Consider the following 21,606-nt stretch of genomic DNA (forward strand, 5'->3'; position numbering starts at 1 on the left):
ATTGTACATCATGCTGCTATAACTTTAGGGTACGTGTATCCAAATTAGAGTTTCCATCTTTTCCAGATACATGCCCAGGAGTGGGGTGCTGGGTCATATGATAGTTCTATTTTTAGTTTTTTAAGGAACCTCCATACTATTTTCCATAGTGACTGCACCAGTTTACATTCCCAACAGTGTAGCAGGGATCCCTTTTCTCCACACTCCCTCCAGCATTTATTACTTGTAGACTTTTTGTTGATGGCCATTCTGAGGTGATGCTGTATTGCGGCTTTGATTTGTATTTCTCTAATAATTAGCAGTGTTGATTTTGTATGTCTTCTTTGGAGAAATGTCTGTTTAGATCTTCTGCCCATTTTTGGTTGTTGAGTTTTTTTATATTGAGTTGTATGAGCTGAAGCAGTATTAATTTTCTTACTAAGATCAAAGGGGTTTGCTCTTGTATGTGTGTGGGGAGCAGGGGAGGCCAGGATACAGACTGGTTGTCAGTAAATGCTTGCTGAAGATGGATTGGCCATCAGTTCAATTTCTCCCCTTTCCTCTGCCTTAAACCTTAGAACAGCACTGCTATATATCACATACTGAGCTTAGATCCCTGAGCCCCTAGCTTTTCCTGGGAAACAAGCAAGACCTCTGAAGTTGCTTGAGTACCTATAGGTGAGGAAAAGCACCAGGGGAAGAGGGGATTCTGATGATGCTCCTTTCCCCAGTTAGGCTGGTTAATAAGCTTCTAAAAGCACCTACCTGTCTTCTGTTGAGCTGCTGACCTGCAGTGAGAATCAGACTAAGTGTGCAGTCCCCGCCAGTCGTCACTGCTCCCACCAAGAGGCAGTGGGGCTTGGGGCCTTCCCCAGGGCTCTCCAGCCAGGCTGCTCGCTCTGTATGGCTCCTCCATGTGTTGGCAGGTGTCCTTGTGTGCGTGCACACACACATACACACCCCTCCACACCCCCCATCCCCGAGCAACAAAGTCACTTGAGGAATCACCCATCAACATGATCTGAACAGCCGACTTCCCCAGCACTACACGCACAGGCACGCAGAGCTGGATGTGGAAACCCTTGGTCTGAGAGACAGGCCTTCGGGGCCTCCCACCCTCTCCCCCATCATACAGGGCACAGGTTTTGTGGAAGACCCAGGACCAACAGCAGAAGGAAAGGAGGGAGCACTCTCATCGTCCGTCACCTGCCATGCACCAGATATTAGTTCATTTAATTCTCTGGCAATACTTCTCGCGAGGCATCACATTCCTGCTATTACAGGGAGGAAACCAAAGCGAGAGGAGGAGGAGTCGCGTTTGTCATGTCTGTGTCATCAGGGGGCTGTCGGCTCTGCACTACCTTGTGTCATCCTCACAGCAGTCTCTGGAGGTGTGATGCTTGGGTCTAGTGGAGCTGGTGCCAGGACACAGTGGGACTGACTCCCAAGTCTCTTTCCTCTTCTTTTCTCACTCCCAAAGTGTGTCCCTGTGGACCACAGCAGCAGCATCACCTGGGAGCTCATCAGAAATACAGGATCCTGCCGCTCTCACCTGCTGAATCCCAGCTGCACTTAACTGGGTCTCCACACACAATTTTGTATACGCCGTAAAGTTTGCGCAGCCCTGGCATTCACTGCACAGCTCTGAGGAAGACAGGTCTGAGCAGGGAAGAGGAAGAAGAGTGGACTTAGCTGAGAAAAGCTTCCTAGAGGTAGACTTGAGCTGAGTCACATGGGAGTACCATGGAGGAGAGGCGGTCCCGTTTGCTCAGAATGGCATCAGCAAATACCTGCCCCGCCTGTGCAGGAGGGTCCCTGACTACAGACTCACAGTTCCTGCCCCTGTGAACAAGAAGATGGCACGCTTGAAGAGGGGAGGATTGGCACCTGCACAGGCCGCCTGGCCCCACACACTGGAGATTGCTACCCTGCTAGGAAAGGCGGGCACCTCAGAGCTGGCTCTGCAAGATGTGTGCACCTGGACAGCCTCTCAGGAGGACAGCAGAGGCTGGAAGGGCTTCGTTTGGTAAAAGCTTCCTGAGATTCCCTCAAGGAGTCAGTTCTGAACAAGGGAGGTGTGGGGTCATCCTGTGTTAGCAGCTCCCCACGCATGCATGTCCGGGCAGAATGCATGGCAGGAGGCCTGGTTGGGCCCCTGTGGGCCTGAGTGCATTTGAGGAGGCGTCTAGGTCTTGGGCAAGGGGCCAGGCGGCCCTGAGGAGGGGAGAGAGGAGGCCGGCAGGGGCTGGAGTGTGGAGGATGCAGGCCTACCTGCAGCGTGGGTGCAGGGTGAGCAGGGTGCTGGCACTGGGCTCCAGGGGGCCTGGCTGACTCTGCTGCACGGGTTCATTCTTTCTCTCCTTTGCCTCCTTCCCAAGGTGTGGCCACATCCAGGTTTCTTGCTGCTTTTTCTTAGGCTAAGGACTGTTTGGGAACTTGTGGCCTCCCCACAAGACAGCCTAGCAGGTTCCACAGAGGACTGACAGCAGAGCAGCTCAGCGCCTCCCCCCCGACCCTTGATGGAACCAGAATTTTCAGGGTGAGGGCCCCTATGGGGTATGGGGGTGAAAATAAGCACCTAATGATTTTGGCTGTGGTTCCCCAGTCAGCAGTTGGGCAGCCTGAATGGCCATGGGGAGAAATGCATGGAGAGGGCAGCCAGGAGCCCTGGGAGAGGCATGGCTCCGGGAGCGGTGTCCAGCAGATGGCTGTTGTTTTCAGAGGATTCTTATTACTCTCCACAGGTGGTGGCTTGGGCTAGCCTCTAATTTTAAGGCCTGGGCTTCTCATTGCAGTGGCTTCTCTTGTTGCGGAGCATGGGCTCCAGAGAATTCGGGCTATGTGGGCTCAGTAGTTGTGGTTCCCAGGCTCTAGAGCACAGGCGCAGTAGTTGTGGCACATGGGCTTAGTGGTCCCGAGGCACATGGGATCTTCCCAGACCAGAGATCAAGCCTGTGTCTCCTGTATTGGCAGGTGGCTTCTTATCCATTGAGCCACCAGGGAAGCCCTAAAATTCCACTCTTAACGTTCATTCAGATCCCAGTTGGCTATTCTGGTTCGGCCCAGGACCCAGCTCTCTGACCCAGAGAGAGCTGAGAAGCCCCAGGCCCTGTATGTTCCTCTCCTGAGTTCTTCTCCGAGGTGTTCCTCCAGCTCTGGGAGCCCCAAGCATGCCTGTGGGCATATGAGTGGAAAGCTGGGTGTGGAGAGAGGGATGTGAGTGGTTCCCATTGTTTTCAGCCTTTAGAGCCAGCACCCTGGGCTCAGCAGAGATCCTGGTGATGCTTCTAGAAGGTGTGGAGAAGAGACGAGCAGAACAGATCCAAGGAGGCAGCTAAAGGGCACACTTCCCAGTTTGGAGGGAGAACATCTCCCCAGGGAATCAGCCCCCCGCGGCAGGGAGTAGAGGGGCTCATGAGTGCTGGGTGAAGGTGAGGGTCGTCTGGAAGGAGCAGAGGGAAGGCAGGTATGCTCCAAGTTGTCCACAGAGAAGTCAGTGCATAGATGGGCCACATTGGCCAGCATCTCATGGCTGTCCCTTCCCCATCCTCCCAGCCTGGGCCTGTGTTGGGAGAAATGAACAAAGGCAGGAGGCATGAGCAAGGTGCCAGCACCGAGGCAGTTGTGGGTGGCACAGGGCCACATGGATCTGAGCTGGGAGGGTCACCTTGTTCAGGTGGGAGAGCGAGGCTCGGACGTGGCAGTGACCTGGTCGGTGTCCCTGTGCCCATTGGTGATCATGGTTAAACAGCTATTGCTGTTGATGCCATGCCCAGGGCAGAAATCTGGTCCTGGAGCTCCTGCCTTCTTCAATCCCTCTGTCCATCTGTCCGTCCTGTCCTGTTGCTACTCCTGTTGCTTGCTACTATCCCAAGTCCTCCACTTCCCTCCATCCCTGACCCCACCAGGTTCCCCAGGCCATCTCCACCCGTCTGCTTCCAGCCTTGCCTTCTCCCAGCCATCCCTCACCCCACCAGGGACTGTCCTAGTCTGTAGGCTGCGTTGCTTTAACCTTTGTTACCCTCAGCATCAAGGTAAGTCTCCCTAACCTCCCTGACAAGGCCCTTCATGGGCTGGCCCCTGCCTGCTGCCCATCTCACCTCATCTCACACTCAGTTCCCCAGGCTAGGCACACTCTCACTGCCCACCTCTGCTCTTCACCTGCCACACTCTTCATGTCTGAGCTCACAGGCCAGTTTCTCCAAGGTTTAAGCCTTCCTTGAATCCCTCAAGACTGGCTGAGGAGCCTCTTTTTGGGGGACTTAACGTTCCGCATTGTTATGCTGGCCTGTCTCTTATCACCCAGAGTTGTGACTGCCTGTTGGCTGGTCTCATCCTCCCCAGACACTAAGCTCCACGCGGGTAGAGTGATACATGTCTTTCTTGGTTATGGTTGTCTCCCAGGGCCCAGAATGGTGGCTTTCAGTAAGTATTTCTTCAATTAGTGAATGTGCCAGGCGGTCCCTGGCACTTTGATTGAAGACTCTTATTCTCTCAGGTTTACAATGACCACACTCAAGGGTTAAGTGACTGGTGGAGCCCCCGTCTCTGTGAAGTGGCAGCCCTGAGTTACAGACCAGGCCTGACTCCACAGCCCCTGCTCCGAACCCCTGTGCTTGTGGGGTGGAACTGCAGTTCTGTGGTCTCTGCCAGACCCCCCGGCATGTTTAGAGACCAGGAGGGGCCCCAGTTGCAGTGACCAGGGCATGGGGAGTGGCTGAAATCTCAGGCCACCTTTGAGGAGTTGTTTATTTTCTGAGCCAGACAGTTCTGATAACCCCCCGGTAATGCTGCTCTTTGATTCAGCCTGGTTGAACTGCGATCTGAGCCGGCCTATCAGGAGGACAGATTATTCTGTGGAATTTCTTCTTCCTTTTCTTCTTTAAAAGAGAGAAAACAGAGAAGACAGCGCCGTGGAATGCCAAGCTGCAAGGCTTCGGGGCACAGAGTGCAGCCAGCTGCGGGGGAACACTGGCAGGCCAGGGACAGTCTGGATGCTTGGGTGGGCTGGAGGCCAGGCGTGTGTGGCTCAGGTGTGCCCTGTACAGATGACCCTGAATGCTGCCACCCGGCACACGGGTCCCAGGCAGCGTCTGGGGGAGGAGAGGCTTTAAAGTGGAGAGCAGTCTTTCAGAATCTGGGGCACTACGGGGCTGCAGGAGGCCTGTGCAGCAGGTTGAAGGGAGAGCCACCTCCAGGCCAGCCCTGGGGTAGTGGGGAGGAGGAGGCTGGCCCAGCCCGCGATTCAGGGCCTCTTTCCTGGCACAGCGCTGGTGAGGGTGGGGCTGTGCAGCACTGAGAGCAGGAAGTCACCCCTGGGCCCCACTGAGGGAATCATCAGAATGAGCCCAGTATAGAGTAGTCTCCCTTCATTGTCCTGGACTCTGCCAGGTCGTCCCCGTATACCGGTGGTGGCTCGTGAACACCCACAGCAGCCCCCAGGCAGGGCAGGGTGTGAGGGGCACATGCCCGCTCCCTTTCTCTCTGACCTCACTGTCAGGCTGGGGATGAGGATGAAACTGTCTGACATTTGTCCCAAGTCACTGTCCCCTGCAGAGAAGCCACAGAGGGGTGGAGCCAGGGCAAACCTGGATATTCTCTCTCCAAACACACATCCCTTCCCTGTACCATCCTGTGGGGACCCTGCTGAGCCTCCTCTTGTCCTCTGCTTGAACTTTCAGATGACGAAATGTCCTTTCCTACTTGACCTCATACACAAGGATTTAGAATGCCTGAATAATTTAATCCCATGGGGACGGCCCTTTGCTTTAGAGGTTTCGTCCGCATGAAGACACTGTGGCCATGCAGATGAACCATGGACTCTGGAGGGTTTCAGTGCTCTGATAGAATTTGGGCGTGGCTCCCTCCATGGCTTCCTTTCTTACCCTGAACTATGACTGGCAGGACGCCCGTCTCAGGCATCACCAGAGGGTCTTCCCAAGGTGGACTGCCCCCAGCGTGGTGACTGGTCGTCCGTCCTTAGTGGGCCCTGCAGGACAGCGGTCTCGGCGCGATTCCCCTTTGTGTCCTCAGTGTATGGATTGCTGCAGTTTGCCTTCAAAGGCTGCTGGGGTCCTGGGGCTGTGTACAGGGGCAGGGCATTTGCAGAGAGCATTCTTGGGTGGTTAAACTCACTCAGTGATGGCAAGGGAAGAACAGGCAGCAAAGGCTGACCTAAGAATTTTAGGGAAAGAACGGATGTACTATGACCCTAAAGGAGAGTGTGATTTTCCTTAGTCAGAATCTGAAAAGCATGAGACAAAGCCGAGGCTGCCATCTTGTTGGTATGGGAAGGCTCTGTGGTGCCGGGGCATGTGGCCTCTTAGGTCCCAGACGGGTGATCTTGTGCAAGCTGCTTCCTCTCTCTGTGTTCCCGGGTCATCTCTAGGGTTTTTTTAGTGGCAGCATTTTGGTTCCAGGGCCAGAGTCATGAATTGGCCTGGGAGTCCTGCCTCCAAGCGCACCCGGGGCGGGGAGCACGTGGGCTCACTTCGGTCTTTCTGCACTTACGTGGCCTGCTCCATGGTTCGAACTGGCCTGATGAAACTCAAACCCCACCCCTTTTCATGTGTTTATTAGCCATCTCTAAGTCTTCCTTGGAGAAATATCTGTTTAGGTCTGTTGCCCACTTTTTGATTGGGTTGTTTGTTTTTCTGGTATTGAGTTGTATGACCTGCTTGTATATTTTGGAAATTTTTTGTTTTTTAATAATTTTATTTATTTATTTTTGGCTGTACTGGGTCTTCATTGCTGTGCGGGCTTTCCTCTAGCTGTGGAGAGCAGGGGGCTGCTTTTTAGTTGCAATGTGCGGGCCTCTGATTGCAGTGGCTTCTCTTGTTGCAGGGCACTGGCTCTTGACTCAGGGGCTTCAGGAGTTGCAGCACTGGATTCTAGAGCAAGGACTCAGTAGTTGTGGTGCATGGGCTTAGTTGCTTGGCAGCATGTGGGATCCTCCAGGACTAGGGGCCGAACCCACATCTCCTGCATTGGCAGGCAGATCCTTACCACTTAGCCACCAGGGAAACCCTGGAACCTGCATTCTTAACCCCATCATGAACTGGAACATTTTTAAAGTCAGTGGACAACTGATACATACCTGCCTCTCTCTCCACCCTAGACTGACTTCTGACCTCTGGGGAAGGAAGCTGGCAGATCTGGGCCCTCCCTCCTGGCATCTTCAGCACTCTGCTTCCAGGAAGCATCTCCCCAGTGGTCCCTCCAAGACCCTGACAGAGTGAGAAAGCTCAGCAAATATTAGCATAAAATTTGCAAGTGGCCATGCCACCTTTTCGGAGAAGGCAATGGCACCCCACTCCAGTACTCTTGCCTGGAAAATCCCATGGACAGAGGAGCCTGGTAGGCTGCAGTCTATGGGGTCACACAGAGTCGGACACGACTTAAGTGACTTAGCAGCATGCCACCTATTTCATGGCCATTTACAGGATAAAATAATATCACTGCTGTTCATGCGGTTTTTATTTCTTTTAAAATTATTTAAAATACCCTGGTTTTTTTAAATTTTATTTTTAAACTTTACATAATTGTATTAGTTTTGCCAAATATCAAAATGAATCTGCCACAGGTATACCTCTGTTCCCCATCCTGAACCCTCCTCCCTCCTCCCTCCCATACCATCCCTCTGGGTCGTCCCAGTGCACTAGCCCCAAGCATCCAGTATTGTGCATCGAACCTGGACTGGCATCTCATTTCATACATGATATTTTACATGTTTCAATGCCATTCTCCCAAATCTTCCCACCCTCTCCCTCTCCCATAGAGTCCATAAGACTGTTCTACCCTGTTTTTTTTTTGGAGTAAATCCTCAGCATCAGCATCACCTGAGAGCTTGTCAGAAATGCAGCTTCTGAATGAGGATCTGCATTTTAACCAGATCCCAGGTGAGCCCCCGGCACAGTGACATCTGAGAAGTATTGTTGGCCATGACAGGTACCTGAGGGGTGGGGCCTGTGTCTGGCCCATTGCTGTCTCCCTGCTCCCCTCCCAACCCCAGTGCCTTGCTGTGTGCCTGACAGGTGGGATATCCCCATGTTTGTGTCAATATGCCGATCACTTGTTCTACCCTTGACCAAGACCCATGCCACAGTGTGCAGGAAGGCAAGCAGGAGCAGGCGCAGGCAGTGGTCAGCCCAGATGAAGTGGAGGGTTCACAGGTTGCTTCTGGGCTTAAGAAATAACACATTTTCCTGGAGCTTGGTGGCCTTTACACCCCTGTCAGCCATGCCAGGGTATGAAGGGTACTGGGCTAGATTGAGCTTAATTCAGACACAAGGTTAAATTCCACCCATGTCCCTCCCCATCAGCCTTACCACACACACGTCCATAGGTTCTGCTCGGTATCCCGGAAAACACCCAGGATGTGTTTTCCTGGCATCCTGGGCATTTCTCTCTCATGTCCCCTAGTGCCGCGGGGCTCTCGGGAGCAGTGAGCCACTTCTGAAGGTGACTCTCTCTGGCTTAGTCTTCACCCTGATGAAAGCCCCTTCCTCATTGGACTTCTGGGAAAGGGCAGAATTGTGGAGCTGAGCTGAGGCCCCCTGAATGAGTCATGACCAGCCCAGCATGTTGGCTGCAGGCCAGCAGTCACCTGGTTGGTTCCAGGGCTCACACCAGATTTGAGTTGCTCCCTAGCAGTGATGTACAAGCCCCACTACTTGGAGGTCAGGGGCTCTTCCGGGGTCAGCATTGGGAAGGGCATTGTTCACAGCATGGTGGGCACCACTGAGTCATTTTACCATCTGGGGGTCTTCATGGCTTACCTTTGTCATACCCACATCTCATCACAGGTGTGGATTCCTGAGCTCATGAGACCAACTTTTCTCCCTTGCTTCTCTGTCCTCACACTGAGACGGACCTGGCTCCCCACAGAGAAGACCCCCGTGGCCCCAGCTCAGAGGGCTCAGGGTGCTCTCTCCCTGAACTGCCTTTCTGAATTGTTCCACCAACTTCATCAACATCCTCCTCTTTTAAATTTCAGCCATCTGATTTTACAGTCTCTTATTCCCTTGTTCGTTCATTCTATAATCCATTCATCCACTCATTCATTTGAAACTTAACACTGTCATGTTCCAGGTGAGGTGCTGGGGGGAGGCAGTTTAGACTGGGTGGGGAACTAGGGGAGCCAGAAGAGATTGACAACCTAGAAAACAGTGAGAGTTGGTCCCAGAGACTCCCAAGGTGCCAATGGGCAGCTTCCATTGGGGTGAGGGCAGGACAGGTGGTCAGAGGGGAAGTATCTCCGCTCCCTGGCCCTGGTGGAGAGTGCCTTCTTTTCTTAAATTTTTTCAAAAAAATTTTGGCTGCACTGTTCAGCATATAGGGTCTTTGTTCCCCAACCAGGGATCAAACTTGCACCCCCTGCATTAGGAGCGTAGAGTCTTAACCACTAGACTGCCAGGGGAAGTCCCAATGATGTGTTAATTTGTGCTGTACAGCAAAATGATGCAGTTATAATAGGACCTTGTTGTTTGTCCACTTCTACATATAATAGCTTGCATCTGCTAATCCCAAACTCCCAATCCATCTCTCCCCCTCCGCTCTTCCCCCTTGGCAACCACAGATCTCTATGTCTGTGAGTTTGTTTCTGTTTTCATAGACACGTTCATTTGTGTCATGTTTTAGATTGTACATGTCAGTGATCTCATGGTATTTGTCTTTCTGACTTAGTATGATAATTTCTAGGTCCATTCATGTTGCAGCAAATGGTATTATTTCGTTCTTTCTTGTGGCTGAGTAGTATTCCATTGTATATGTGTACCACATCTTTATCATTCATCTGTTGATGAACGTTTAGGCCGTTCCATGTCTTGGCTATTGTGAATAATGCTACTATGAACATAGGGGTGCATGTATCTTTTTGAATTATGGTTTTGTCTGGATATGTGCCCAGGAATGGGATTGCTGGAGCATATAACAACTCTATTTTTAGTATGAACCTCCTTACTGTTTTCCATAGTGGCTGCACCAATTCACATTCCCACCAAAAGTGTAGAAGGTTTCCCTTTTCCCCACACCCTCTCTAGCATTTATTATATAGACTTTTTAGTGATGGCCATTCTGCGTGGTGTGAGATGTTACCTCATTGTTTGAATTTCATTTTTCTAATAATTAGCAGTATTGAACATCTTTTCATATACCTATTGACTACCTATGTGAAGAAAGCTGAGCACCGAAGAATTGATGCTTTTGAACTGTGGTGTTGGAGAAGACTCTTGAGAGTCCCTTGGACTGCAAGGAGATCCAACCAGTCCATTCTGAAGGAGATCAGCCCTGGGATTTCTTTGGAAGGAATGATGCTAAAGCTGAAACTCCAGTACTTTGGCCACCTCATGCGAAGAGTTGACTCATTGGAAAAGACTCTGATGCTGGGAGGGATTGGGGGCAGGAGGAGAAGGGGACGACAGAGGATGAGATGGCTGGATGGCATCACCGACTCGATGGACATGAGTTTGAGTGAACTCCGGGAGTTGGTGATGGACAGGGAGGCCTGGCGTGCTGCGATTCATGGGGTTGCAAAGAGTCGGACACGACTGAGCGATTGAACTGAACTGTTAAATATCTGATTACTGATTGGATCTTCTCAGTTCAGTGTGCTCTCTGGTGTTCCTGCCTGTCTCATGTAGGACTTGGAGACGTGGCAAAGTGGACTTCAGGACCTCTCTCTGCTGACTGATCAGTGCTGATAAGGGGCCCCCGTCAGTCCTACCACTGACAACCTGTATGACTTTGTGGACATTTCTTATACTCTCTGACTAGCACGGTTAGAGACCTACCTGTTTCAGGCCTTGCTAGCAGGGAATCCTAACAAGGTCACCTGGTAGTAAGAAGCACCCTGGGGAGACAGGCAGTTTAAAGCTTCATGGGGCCCACAGCTCCCAGCGGTGCATGTCCTCTCCAGTTCGACCCCACAAGGTGGTTCCCCTGGAGAATGAAGAGTGAGTGCCCATCCCACAGAACCTCAGCTCAAGGCTGAGTGGCAGTGCCACTGCTCTGAGGTCAGTCCTGCATGCCCCAGAACTGTCCCCTGTCACCTTGCAGGACTGGGGCTGGGTGAAACACGGGGCTGCTCTTGAGCATGGGTCTTTCCTCTCAGAGGACTGGAAAATAGGGCCCCTTCCAAGTCAAACAAGAGCTGACTGACCTGGGACACAAGCACAGGCATGAGGAAGGCATGATAGAGTTTCCTGACCCAGCCTTGGCTGATTAGGTGGCGAGCGTCTCCAAGTGGAGGCTGGCCTCTTGTGTTCCTTAGAGACTTTGCCCTCAGCTCGAGGGACGCTTGGCGGTGGGTCGGGGGTGGGGTGGAGATGGGATGCGGTGGGTGAGCCATGGTGAGACATACTGGGAGTGGGGCCATCCTTGTGGATCCCCAAACTACAGTGGAGCCTTCTTGGCCTGCGAACCTATGGCCTGAGCTCAGCCTGTCAGCACAGGCTTCTCGAACCTTCTGAGGGGGATGTTGTGCAGACTATCTGGGCCTCGTGAGTGTCCCCATCTTTGCTTCTCCCCTCTTGGAAGTTAAAGTAGAAAACTGAGCCTTAGGAGGTGAGAAGGGCCAGGAGACAGTAATCATGAAGAAACAGGGAGGCAGAGGATCTGTGATTTGGGGTGGTGGGAGGAGGAGGAGGAGAAAGGGGTGATTCATGGCAACTGGGTTCTTTTCTGGAGAAGGTGAGCTTCAGGTTCTTAGGCCAGGGTCTCTCTTGACAGATTTGTTGGAGTGACCTCAGCAATGATTATCAGGGGAAAGACCTGAGGGAGGAGATGGCTCAAAGTTACTTCAAATACTCCTTCGCATAAAGATGAGTTTTCCTCACTACAGTTAGTCCACTAGCTTTTAATAGTCCTTTTTAGGGTTATTAATTAGGATGTATTTGATGTAAAAATTTAGAAAATGCATCTCCCATAAACTAGAAGAACGTGCTTGAAGGTTCCTCATTTGTGCTTTCCCAGCAAGCCTCTTTGGCTTCTGGAAGGACTTGCTATTTTCAATGGACCATCTGCCCCGGGGCCCATTTTACGGTTAGGATTATTTCTAAAGGGGAAGAAACCTTATCCCCTCCCTTGTGGGTCTCCAGGTGACCACGTGGGGGGCAGGGGGACAAGCTTCCACACAGGCCCAAAGGCAACAATTAGGCAGTGTAACACAGCTCGGTGTGGGCATGGTGGTTATCCTGAGAAACTTCTGGAAGCTTTCAGAACCCATCCCTTCATTCATACCGAGGTTTCCTGCAGCCTCAGCAGGTGCCACTGGCAGTACCTGTGAATATACGTGGTCGGCCCAGGACCTGTGAGGAAGGCAAGGGTCTGGGGGGCTCTCCAGTTCCCCCCACCCCCAGGCAGTGAAGCACCAGCAGCAGCTGCATCACCTGATGGCCTGGTCGCAGCACCTGTGGCCTTGGGGTGTGCTAGCCAAATTGAGAAATAAGATTGCAGTCCATGTGCTGCTCCTTGGAATATCAGCCCATGGTAGAATCCGAGGCACAGATGAAAAGGGACTTTGGAGATGAGAGGATCCAAGTTGGGGCCCTGCGCCAACAATAAGGGCCTCTGTTCCCCCTTGTTAATGTGAAGGCGGTGACACCTCTGTACTCCTGGGAGAGGAGCGAGGTAGAGAATTGTCAGAGGGCTCTGCAGCCCCGGCATACTGCAGCAGGTGAGGAACTGGGGACCCCACCCTGTCAGGCCGGTTCCCGTGGTGGGATCAGACCCTTTCTGTGCATGTTCATCCCTTCACGTCCCTGGATCACTCTCCACCCCCAGGCTGGGGCAGTTCCTCCATAAGAACCAGTTGCCGTAGAGGCCAGAGAACTCCATCATCACCCTAAGCAGCTGCTCTGCTTTTCAGGGTTCATCTTGGGGTAGTATGAATGCTTTAAACAAGGGCAATAATTTTCTACTTAGAGGGCCACTGGTTCATTTTCAGGCTGTGTTTCTGCTTCCCACTCCCTGGGTGGCTTGTATTTTCAATTTCCTGTCCCTCCCTTGCTTCGTACATATCACAATGCTCTGATGTCCCAGACCTGGTTCTTTCTGGCTCTTTGTTAGGAAGTGCCTCTTTGTCTTGATTAAGCAGCGGTGCTAGGTGGCATGTTCCCAAAGAGCCACTGGAATTATGGTCTCTGCCTGGAAGAACGTTCTGTCCATCTTTCCACCTCTGGCCCCACCCTCCTGAGCCAGCAGCTTCAGTGCCAGGTTACTCTGGTATAGAGAAGAAGAATTGAGGGAGCTTCCCTGCTGAGGTTGGTAAGGGTTCCCCGGGGCTACTGCTGGTCCCTCTGCTTCCTAGCTTGCTCGAGAGTCGAAACCCTTCTGAAACTTTTTTAAACATCCAAGAACCCTTTCGTGGGTCCCTGCTCCTCACTCTCTCCCAAAATAGACCTGGCAGCTGTGAATCCAGAGAAGCAGCAGGTTTTTTCTCGGCAGCAACAACTTCGCATCCTGACTTTGTTTCCCTGCCCCTGGTGCCAGGTGATATTGAAGGCCACGGAGCCTGAGCTGCCCTGACCTTCCCCTCAGTCCTGGTACAGCAGAGCCAGGGCCATGCTGGGTGCTGAGGAAGCAGAGGGCCACAGAGGTGACCCTCATGCTCACACCACCAGCCCGAGCCACGTTCCCCTGCCCTGTCCTGTGGGAGTGGAGGACAGAACTGTGGGGGAAGGACAGGGGAGCAGTGAGCTTGATGGGGTATGAGGCGTCCAGGGGCTGCACGAGCACTGGCCCCGCCTCTCCACTGCCACCTTCTCCCTACCTCCAGGTGTCTCTTCTCTGGGGGGTAAATCTTACATCTTGGCAAGATAACAACCCTCCCCTTAAAAAAGACAGAGGGAGAGAAAAGCCCTATACCCAAAGTGACATGTAAGTTATATTTGGAACCCAAATGTTTCAATGGATGACCAAACATCCTGGTTTGCCTGAGACTAGGACTCAGGGTTTCTCAGGACATGGACAGCTGGTCACCCTGCTTTTGAAAATGAAAAGGTAATGACTATTCATTGAATTTACAATGCTTTGATTTTCCTTACGATTTCTTCTTTGACCAATGGATTGTTTAAAGGTGTGCTGCTTAATTTCCAAATATTTAGAAATTTTCTCTAGTTTTTTTAATTTCAAGTGCAATTCCATTTTGGTTAGGGAACATTCTCTATATGACTTTTAACCTTTTTCAACGTATTGAGACTTGTTTTGTCATCCATCATATGGTTTATTTTGGTGAATGCTCCATTTGCAGGAGAAAACAATATGTGTTCTGCTGTTGCTGGGTAGAGAGTTCCACAAATGTCAACTAGGTCAAGTTGCTTGATTGCTTTGTTCAGATCTTCCACATCCTTTGTCTTCTTGCTCTACAAGTTACTGAGCATGGGGTAATAACATTTCCAGCTAGAACAGCAAAACAAACCCAAACCCTCTCCTGATTGGAGGGTTCCTGAAATTAACCATTTGGAGGAAATATGGTAAAATGAACTCACAGTTGTCAAACTGCATTCTAACCTCGCTATGATACTATTACTGCAGGCTTTAGTGGCTAGAAAGATCTAGCATCTCTGTTTGCTTTGGAAGCTTATTTTTGCCAAGGTTGTTATCACCAAGCAGGCGCCAGAGCTCTGTTCTACTCACAGTTCAACTACAGTGAAATTCAGACAATGAACTTGTGTACTCCCCTTGTAAGAATGTCCAAACGGAATGCTTTGCCCTGGCCAGGAGCAAAGTCTCGGCCCCTTTTGATATGTGAGACCTCAAGGAAGCTTTCTCTATTCCCAGACTTGGAGAATTGTGTTGAACTGGAAAATGGATCAGGGAGGCCCACCCCAGGCCAGGCCTCTGGCTTTCTTTCCACTGCACTGTCCACCTCACCGCCCAGTTCCTCCCTCTGACTGGTCGGGGGAGCTGCTAAAAGGGAGGCCAGAGGGTGGCCTTGCCCTGATGCATTCCACCCTACAGGCTCTAGGGAAGAGGCAAAGCTGGTAAAGCAAAGCAAGGTCCACTCCTGCTCTTGCCCATGACACAGGACCATCCGTCTCTCCTCCTTCCTCCAGGTTGCAGGTCTGGCTGCTCTGCCTGCATCTCTGTGGGTGTGGAGCCTGGGGCTCTCTGGTCCTTCCTGTCCCCACGCCATGCTGGAACTTGATATTAAAGAGGCCGGAGAAAAGAGTGGGTAGTGCTCTCACCCCATCACCCACAGAGAGGTTTCTGGGTCTGACTTCCCTTCTCCAGATGGAAGCATTTGGCCCCTTGGTTCTAATATCCCATGAGCTGTATACCTAGACTGGATTTCTAAATCTGCCTAGAGAGAGACTGAGATTGAGTCATGCTGCTCTCTAAAATTGCCATAATTCCACCTGGCTGTCCTGGGCTTCCCAGGTGGCTGAGGGGTAAAGAATCCACCAGCAATGTAGGAGATGTGGGTTTGATCCCTGAGTTGTGAAGATCCCCTGGAGGAGGAAATGGCTACCCACGCCAGTATTCTTGCCTGGGAAAAATCCCATGGACGGAGGAGCCTGGTGGGCTACAGTCCATGGGGTCACAGTCGGACACAATGAGCGACTAAACCACCACCACCCGGCTGTCTGACAGCTGCTTTCACTCTGGCTCATGCGTATGCCCTTAATAAAGAGGTTTGTTCTAAAGCAAAAAATGATTTTGATTCAGCCTATGTTTAACCTTAATAAAGAGGTTTGTTCTAAAGCAAAAAATGATTTTGATTCAGCCTATGTTGAACTCTGTCTATACCTGATCACCATTCAGAATTGCTCCCCCAGTTCTCTCTCTCCTCTCATTTTCACAATCACAAACAAAAACAGGGGTGGAAGGTTCCACCTGGATTGCTGCTGTCCTCAAAAGTGGACACTGGCAGAGGAGGCCTGGGTTGAGTCCCTGCTTGTGCTGCTTGCTGGCTGTATGGCTTTGGGCAGGTCCCTGACCTCTGTGCAGTATGAGGTTGACGTATTGTCTCTGAGAGCACCTGTCTCTAGGGTGCAGTGCCTGGTGCTCCCTAAGTCTGTACAGACGTAATGGATGGAGACAAGTCATCACAGGGTTCTGGGAAGAACAGTGAGGCTGAGACTCAGGAGACGACTTGGCCCGGCTCTACCTCCTACTGGGGGCGTGAGGCAGGTTCTGAACCTCAGACTGTCTCAGGTCTGGTGGCTGTAAAACCGCAGTGGCAGTGGACCCTCCCTCTGGGGTGTTTGTGAAGACCCAGGGAAATGAGCTCGCAGGCTGTTTCTCACATGCACATCAGGCTAAATCTGTTCTCTTCCCCCTCCTAGGCACACATTCTGGCAGTTCCGCCATGATAACCCCAAGACGCGGGTCGGGAGCCCTCCCCCCGAGGGGCTCCCAGGCTTCAACAGCGGGGTGATGCTGCTGAACTTGGAGGCCATGCGCCAGTCCCCGCTGTACGACCGCCTGCTGGAGCCGGCGCAGGTGCAGCAGCTGGCCGACAAGTACCACTTCCGGGGTCACCTCGGGGACCAGGACTTCTTCACCATGATCGGCATGGAACACCCTGAGCTCTTCCACGTGCTGGACTGTACCTGGAACCGGCAGCTTTGCACCTGGTGGAGGGATCATGGCTACAGCGACGTCTTCGACGCCTACTTCCGGTGCGAGGGCCACGTCAAGATCTACCACGGGAACTGCAACACCCCGATCCCAGAGGCCTAGGCCCCGCCCCGGCCGCCGTGCCCTCGGGCTCAGAATCTGGGCGCCTCTCGTGCAGGCCTGGGACAGCATTTGGACTCCTAGAGAGACACTGCAGGACGTCCTTGTGATCAGGTGCTGCGGCTCCCCCACCCAGGGGTGCTGTCTGAGGCCGCCCGGGGGTGCCTGGCCTGCACCCCACTGGTGCTCTGGACCTTTTGCCTCCAGGAGCCAGACGTTGTGAAGAACACACACACAGACCTCTTCGAGTGGGCTAGGAAGCAAACGTTTGAAAAGAAGGAAGAAAACAAAACGGTGCCCCTTGCCTTCAGCCCCCAAAGGCTGGAAATCCTTTTAAGAACTGGGCTTTCATAGACCAAATATAAATTTACTTTAAATTGACAGGCGAGACAGAACAAACAGTACTGGGGTAGCTCCTAGTGAGCTTTAAATGCGTGAGCCAGGGTTTTAACAACCATCCCAGAGTTTAAGCATCCAAAGGAATGCTAGCCCTCACACACGCTCTTGGGAGGCCGTGTGGTTATTCTCACAGTGCTCATGGCGCCTGGTGCAGGTGTAAAGGTCACCACCAACTGTGGCCACATAAGAAACCTGGTCTCATTATTTGAGCCTTCACAGCATTCATCTCCCAACTGCATCACAGAACCTCATTATTCCTTAATCATCCAAGCCAGCTCCAGGTGATCAGATTCTGCTCAGAGATCAAATCTGCCGTCAAGGAACAGTGATTGGCCAGCCCCAAGGACAGGATTGTCTAGATTGGGAAGACTCATTCCGAAGGGAGCTAGCCCAGCGGTACCTGAATGTAACCTTGTGACTTGGCAGGGATGTCACTCTTAGACTTATAAGCATTCTAACCTTTCATTCAGAAGAATCATCCTCATGACTTTATTGCACCAGGTGAGACCCCATACCTTAGAAGAAAATTAGGCTGTCATTTCTTGATTTCTGCTTTCTGAGTTCTGTAAGTGAGCTGTAAACGTGAAGCCCATAGTGGTCCGTTCTGTATAATCCAGCTGAGGTATTTGGGGAAGAAATGTTGGCTTTCATCTTATATCAGTTTCATTTACTTTTTTTTTTTTTCCTACCATGAGTGAGAATAGTTAATAAATAATCTTTGAGAACACAGTGATTTATGCTGTTTGCTCTCTAATCAGTTTCCTGAAGGACCTGAATCAAAAGTGTGATCAGTGTCATTCAGAGTCTCCCTCCCCACATGACTATCTAAGCGGGCTTACAAGTGGGTCTCTAGGGCCTAAGGGGGAGAATGTCTGAAGAAGGTTGTATTGGACTCAAAACAGAGAATCATTTCATTCTAGGTATTGGCAGGCCTGTCTGCTTCTGGGAGCAAAACTGCCCCCATCAGTTCTCATCTGCTTACCCCTAAGTATCTGGCTATGTCGTCCCCTGATAAAATGGCGCACATGTCTCTCTAACTCTCAGCTCTGACAGAACAAGACTGTTCTGTTAGGTACTTGACTTCCTAGTTAGAGCCACTGAATATTGAATGCCTGCTGTGTGCCAAGCATTGTATTATGTGTGTGATCACACACACTAAGATTCATGAATGTAATTCAGATTCTAAAATTTATTGTAAGAAAATAACAAGAGATGTGGACAGAGTCATTGTTTATCACAACCTTTTTTATAATAGAAAAAAATTGGCAGTAACAAAATGCTGAATAGCAGAGTGGATAAGTAATGTGTGTTATAGCTGTATAATGGAATACTTTAGGCATTACAAATTTTTCTTTGAAAAATAATGCCTTGAAAAATGCTTATAATATGCTATTAAGAATGCAAAATATAAAATTATATGTATTAATGATCCTAATTTTATTTTTTAAATTACATATATGGTATGTAAATATATTGAGACAGAGCCTGTTCTGTGTTTCCTTAGTTCAATGCCTAAAAAAATCATGTTTCAAACACATTAAAAAACAATTATTTTAATGGGGAAAAGTGAATGAAACACTAGAGGATTTTAGACTCATAATAGCAAAGTATTTTTCCTGAAGTAGTTTCAGTAGTTAAAATGTTTCTATAGCTTGAGTGGACTTTATCATTGCAAGGAAAAAGCAATAAACTGATCAAAATGGGCACAAGCCAAACAAAATCTTGTTTACCTTTGCGATTACCTAAGCAGGAGCTTCCCCCTTCTCTATCTTGAATAACCTGGACCTTACAACTCCATGGTGAACAGCAAAATAACAACAGGAAACCCAGCCAGAACAACAAAGCCATCGTGTGCTCCTGAGTTTTTCCATGAGCAACTCTTTGACAAATCCTGGAAGGCTTGTACCTGACTGGGATCCTGTTATAAGCAAGGCAACCCACCCCAGTATTCTTTCCTGGGAAATCCCATGAACAGAGGAACCTGGTGGGCCACAGTCCCAAGGGATCACAAAGGAGTTGGACATGACTTAGCGACTAAATAACAACAAATGATCAATGCAGCGCAAAAATCACTGTGCTGTTTAATTTGCCTTGTGAGTGGAGCATAGGCCTGTAGGTATGATTGGAAATGAAGTCCAAAAAGAGAACCTTTCTGGGTAGTAGGATTAAGATGCTCTTTAATCTTCTGTATTTACTTGTATCTTTTCCATAGTGAAACACACAGTAAAGGCTGTAAAATTCTAGCCACACACCTTCCCTCCAATTACAGGCAAGCATCATCCTGACCACCTTACAGTTCACTGCTGGCTCTGGTTACTGTCATCCATAAGAAAATAATCTTGGGTAAACAGGCTCTGGGTTTTCTACTTTCCCTATGGATGCCCTAGTTTTCCAAATAAAAAACCTAATAATAGCATCTCCAGACTCTGCTTTCACTTCTGATACTGTCATCTTTTGTGTGTACATAAATGACAATGGCCTTTGGGAGACTTGCAGGCTTATTAAAGAGATTTATTTTTGTATGTGTCAGAACCTAACTATAGCACCCCCCTTTCCATAACATCTCATCAAGGCACAGTGTGCATGCTGGTGCAGGGGGGCTCCCGGCTTAGGGGGCAAGTGCAGCTAGGTTTCTACTCATCATCATACCTGATCTCCGGATGGAGACCCAAGGTTGGGCTGAACATGGAGTCTGGCAGGGCAAGCAGAGATTTCCAAGCAAGTAGTACCATAGAGAGAACCTCTCGCCTGAATCAGGCCTGGCTGTGAGCCTGTGTTCTTCCCCCAACCCCCTGGGCCATCTTGGACAAGCAGGATCACCTCTTTCCTCATTTATAGACATAGATAACAAGAACTCTCTCTAAACAGTGTTGTTGGAAGCAAAGAGATGTGTAAGGCTGAGAAATAAAACATAAATGCAGGGGAAATCTTAAGAGTTGCTACTTAAAACATTTTTATTTTTATTTTTTTAACACATCTTAAAAATAATAAATGAGCCATTTGGGGTACATTAAGTGTCATTCCTAAACCCAGTGCATGATCAGATGCTTGCTTGTAGGCCATCCAATATTTTTTTTTAGCATACCACTCTGCAGAGGCCTAGATGTGTCCAGGAGATTGGGGGTCCCTGGGTAAACCCCTTCCACCTTGGCTCAATTTTTTCATCTGTGAAAACAAGGGGGTAAAGGGACGAGCCTCAATCTCTGAGCAGCACCCTGCCCTGGCTCTGTTGGGAGTAACATGTTTGTCTGCATTCGTTGGTGTGCTCACGGCAGGAAGTTAAAATCAAATGCAGAAACCCCAGACCTCCACTCAGTCACCAACCTTGGGTTTATGACCATCCAAACTGAAACTCACTCAAAAAGTACTGTTAGCATGCGCCCACCCCCAGAATGAACTGTGGAAAATTCTGAAAGAGATGGGAATACCAGACCACCTGACCTGCCTCTTGAGAAACCTGTATGCAGGTCAGGAAGCAACAGTTAGAACTGGACATGGAACAACAGACTGGTTCCAAATAGGAAAAGGAATACGTCAAGGCTGTATATTGTCACCTTGCTTATTTAACTTCTATGCAGAGTACATCATGAGAAACGCTGGGCTGGATGAAGCACAAGCTGAAATCAAAGATTGCTGGGAGAAATATCAATAACCTCAGATATGCAAATGGCACCACCCTTATAGCAGAAACTGAAGAATTAAAGAGCCTCTTGTTGAAAGTGAAAGAGAAGAGTGAAAAGTTTGGCTTAAAGCTCAACATTCAGAAAACTAAGATCATGGCATCCAGTCCCATCACTTCATGGCAAATAGATGGGGAAACAGTGGAAACAGTAGCAGACTTTATTTTGGGGCTCCAAAATCACTGCAAATGGTGATTGCAGCCATGAAATTAAAAGACGCTTACTCCTTGGAAGGAAAGTTAAGACCAACCTAGACAGCATATTAAAAAGCAGAGACATTACTTTGTCAACTAAGGTCTGTCTAGTCAAGGCTATGGTTTTTCCAGTAGTCATGTATGGATGTGAGAGTTGGACTGTGAAGAAAGCTGAGCACCGAAAAATTGATGCTTTTGAACTGTGGTGTTGGAGAAGACTCTTGAGAGTCCCTTGGACTGAAAGGAGATCAGTCCTGGGTGTTCATTGGAAGGACTGATGCTGAAGCTGAAACTCTAGTACTTTGGCCACCTGATGCAAAGAGCTGACTCATTTGAAAAGACCCTGATGCTGGGAAAGATTGAGGGCAGGAGGAGAATGGGACGACAGAGGATGAGATGGTTGGATGGCATCACCCACTCAATGGACATGAGTTTGGATAAACTGAGAGCTGTTGATGGACAGGGAGGCCTGGTGCGCTGCAGTTCGTGGGGTCACAAAGAGTTGGACGTGACTGAGTGACTGAACTGAAAAAAAAAAAAACAAAATTGGGATAGGCAAAAGAATACAGACAAACTGGGGGGGCTGGATTGGTATTTAAAATCCAGAGAGATCCAATTGCCTTCCCTGAGCCCCCGCCCCTCTGCTTATAGCCTACTGATTTAGTTATGGCAGC

General features: G+C 50.0%; 1 protein-coding gene and 1 long non-coding RNA gene across 3 annotated transcripts in view; one reads left to right on the forward strand and one right to left on the reverse strand.

The window, feature by feature from the left end:
* Positions 1-18,542, forward strand: part of XXYLT1 (xyloside xylosyltransferase 1) — a 173,198-nt gene extending 154,656 nt beyond the window's left edge. The window contains exon 4 of the mRNA XM_027537931.1: positions 16,266-18,542. Coding sequence (XP_027393732.1) covers positions 16,266-16,662 — 397 coding nt within the window. The 3' untranslated portion in view covers positions 16,663-18,542. The remainder of the gene's footprint in view (positions 1-16,265) is intronic.
* The window catches only part of LOC113890183, a 30,548-nt gene continuing 26,569 nt past the window's right edge, over positions 17,628-21,606 (reverse strand). For both annotated transcript variants that reach the window (XR_003510445.1, XR_003510440.1), the window contains exon 5: positions 17,628-20,223. This is a non-coding gene — a long non-coding RNA (uncharacterized LOC113890183). The remainder of the gene's footprint in view (positions 20,224-21,606) is intronic.

The sequence above is a fragment of the Bos indicus x Bos taurus genome, chromosome 1, assembly GCF_003369695.1.
Source record: "Bos indicus x Bos taurus breed Angus x Brahman F1 hybrid chromosome 1, Bos_hybrid_MaternalHap_v2.0, whole genome shotgun sequence".
Lineage (NCBI taxonomy): Eukaryota > Metazoa > Chordata > Mammalia > Artiodactyla > Bovidae > Bos > Bos indicus x Bos taurus.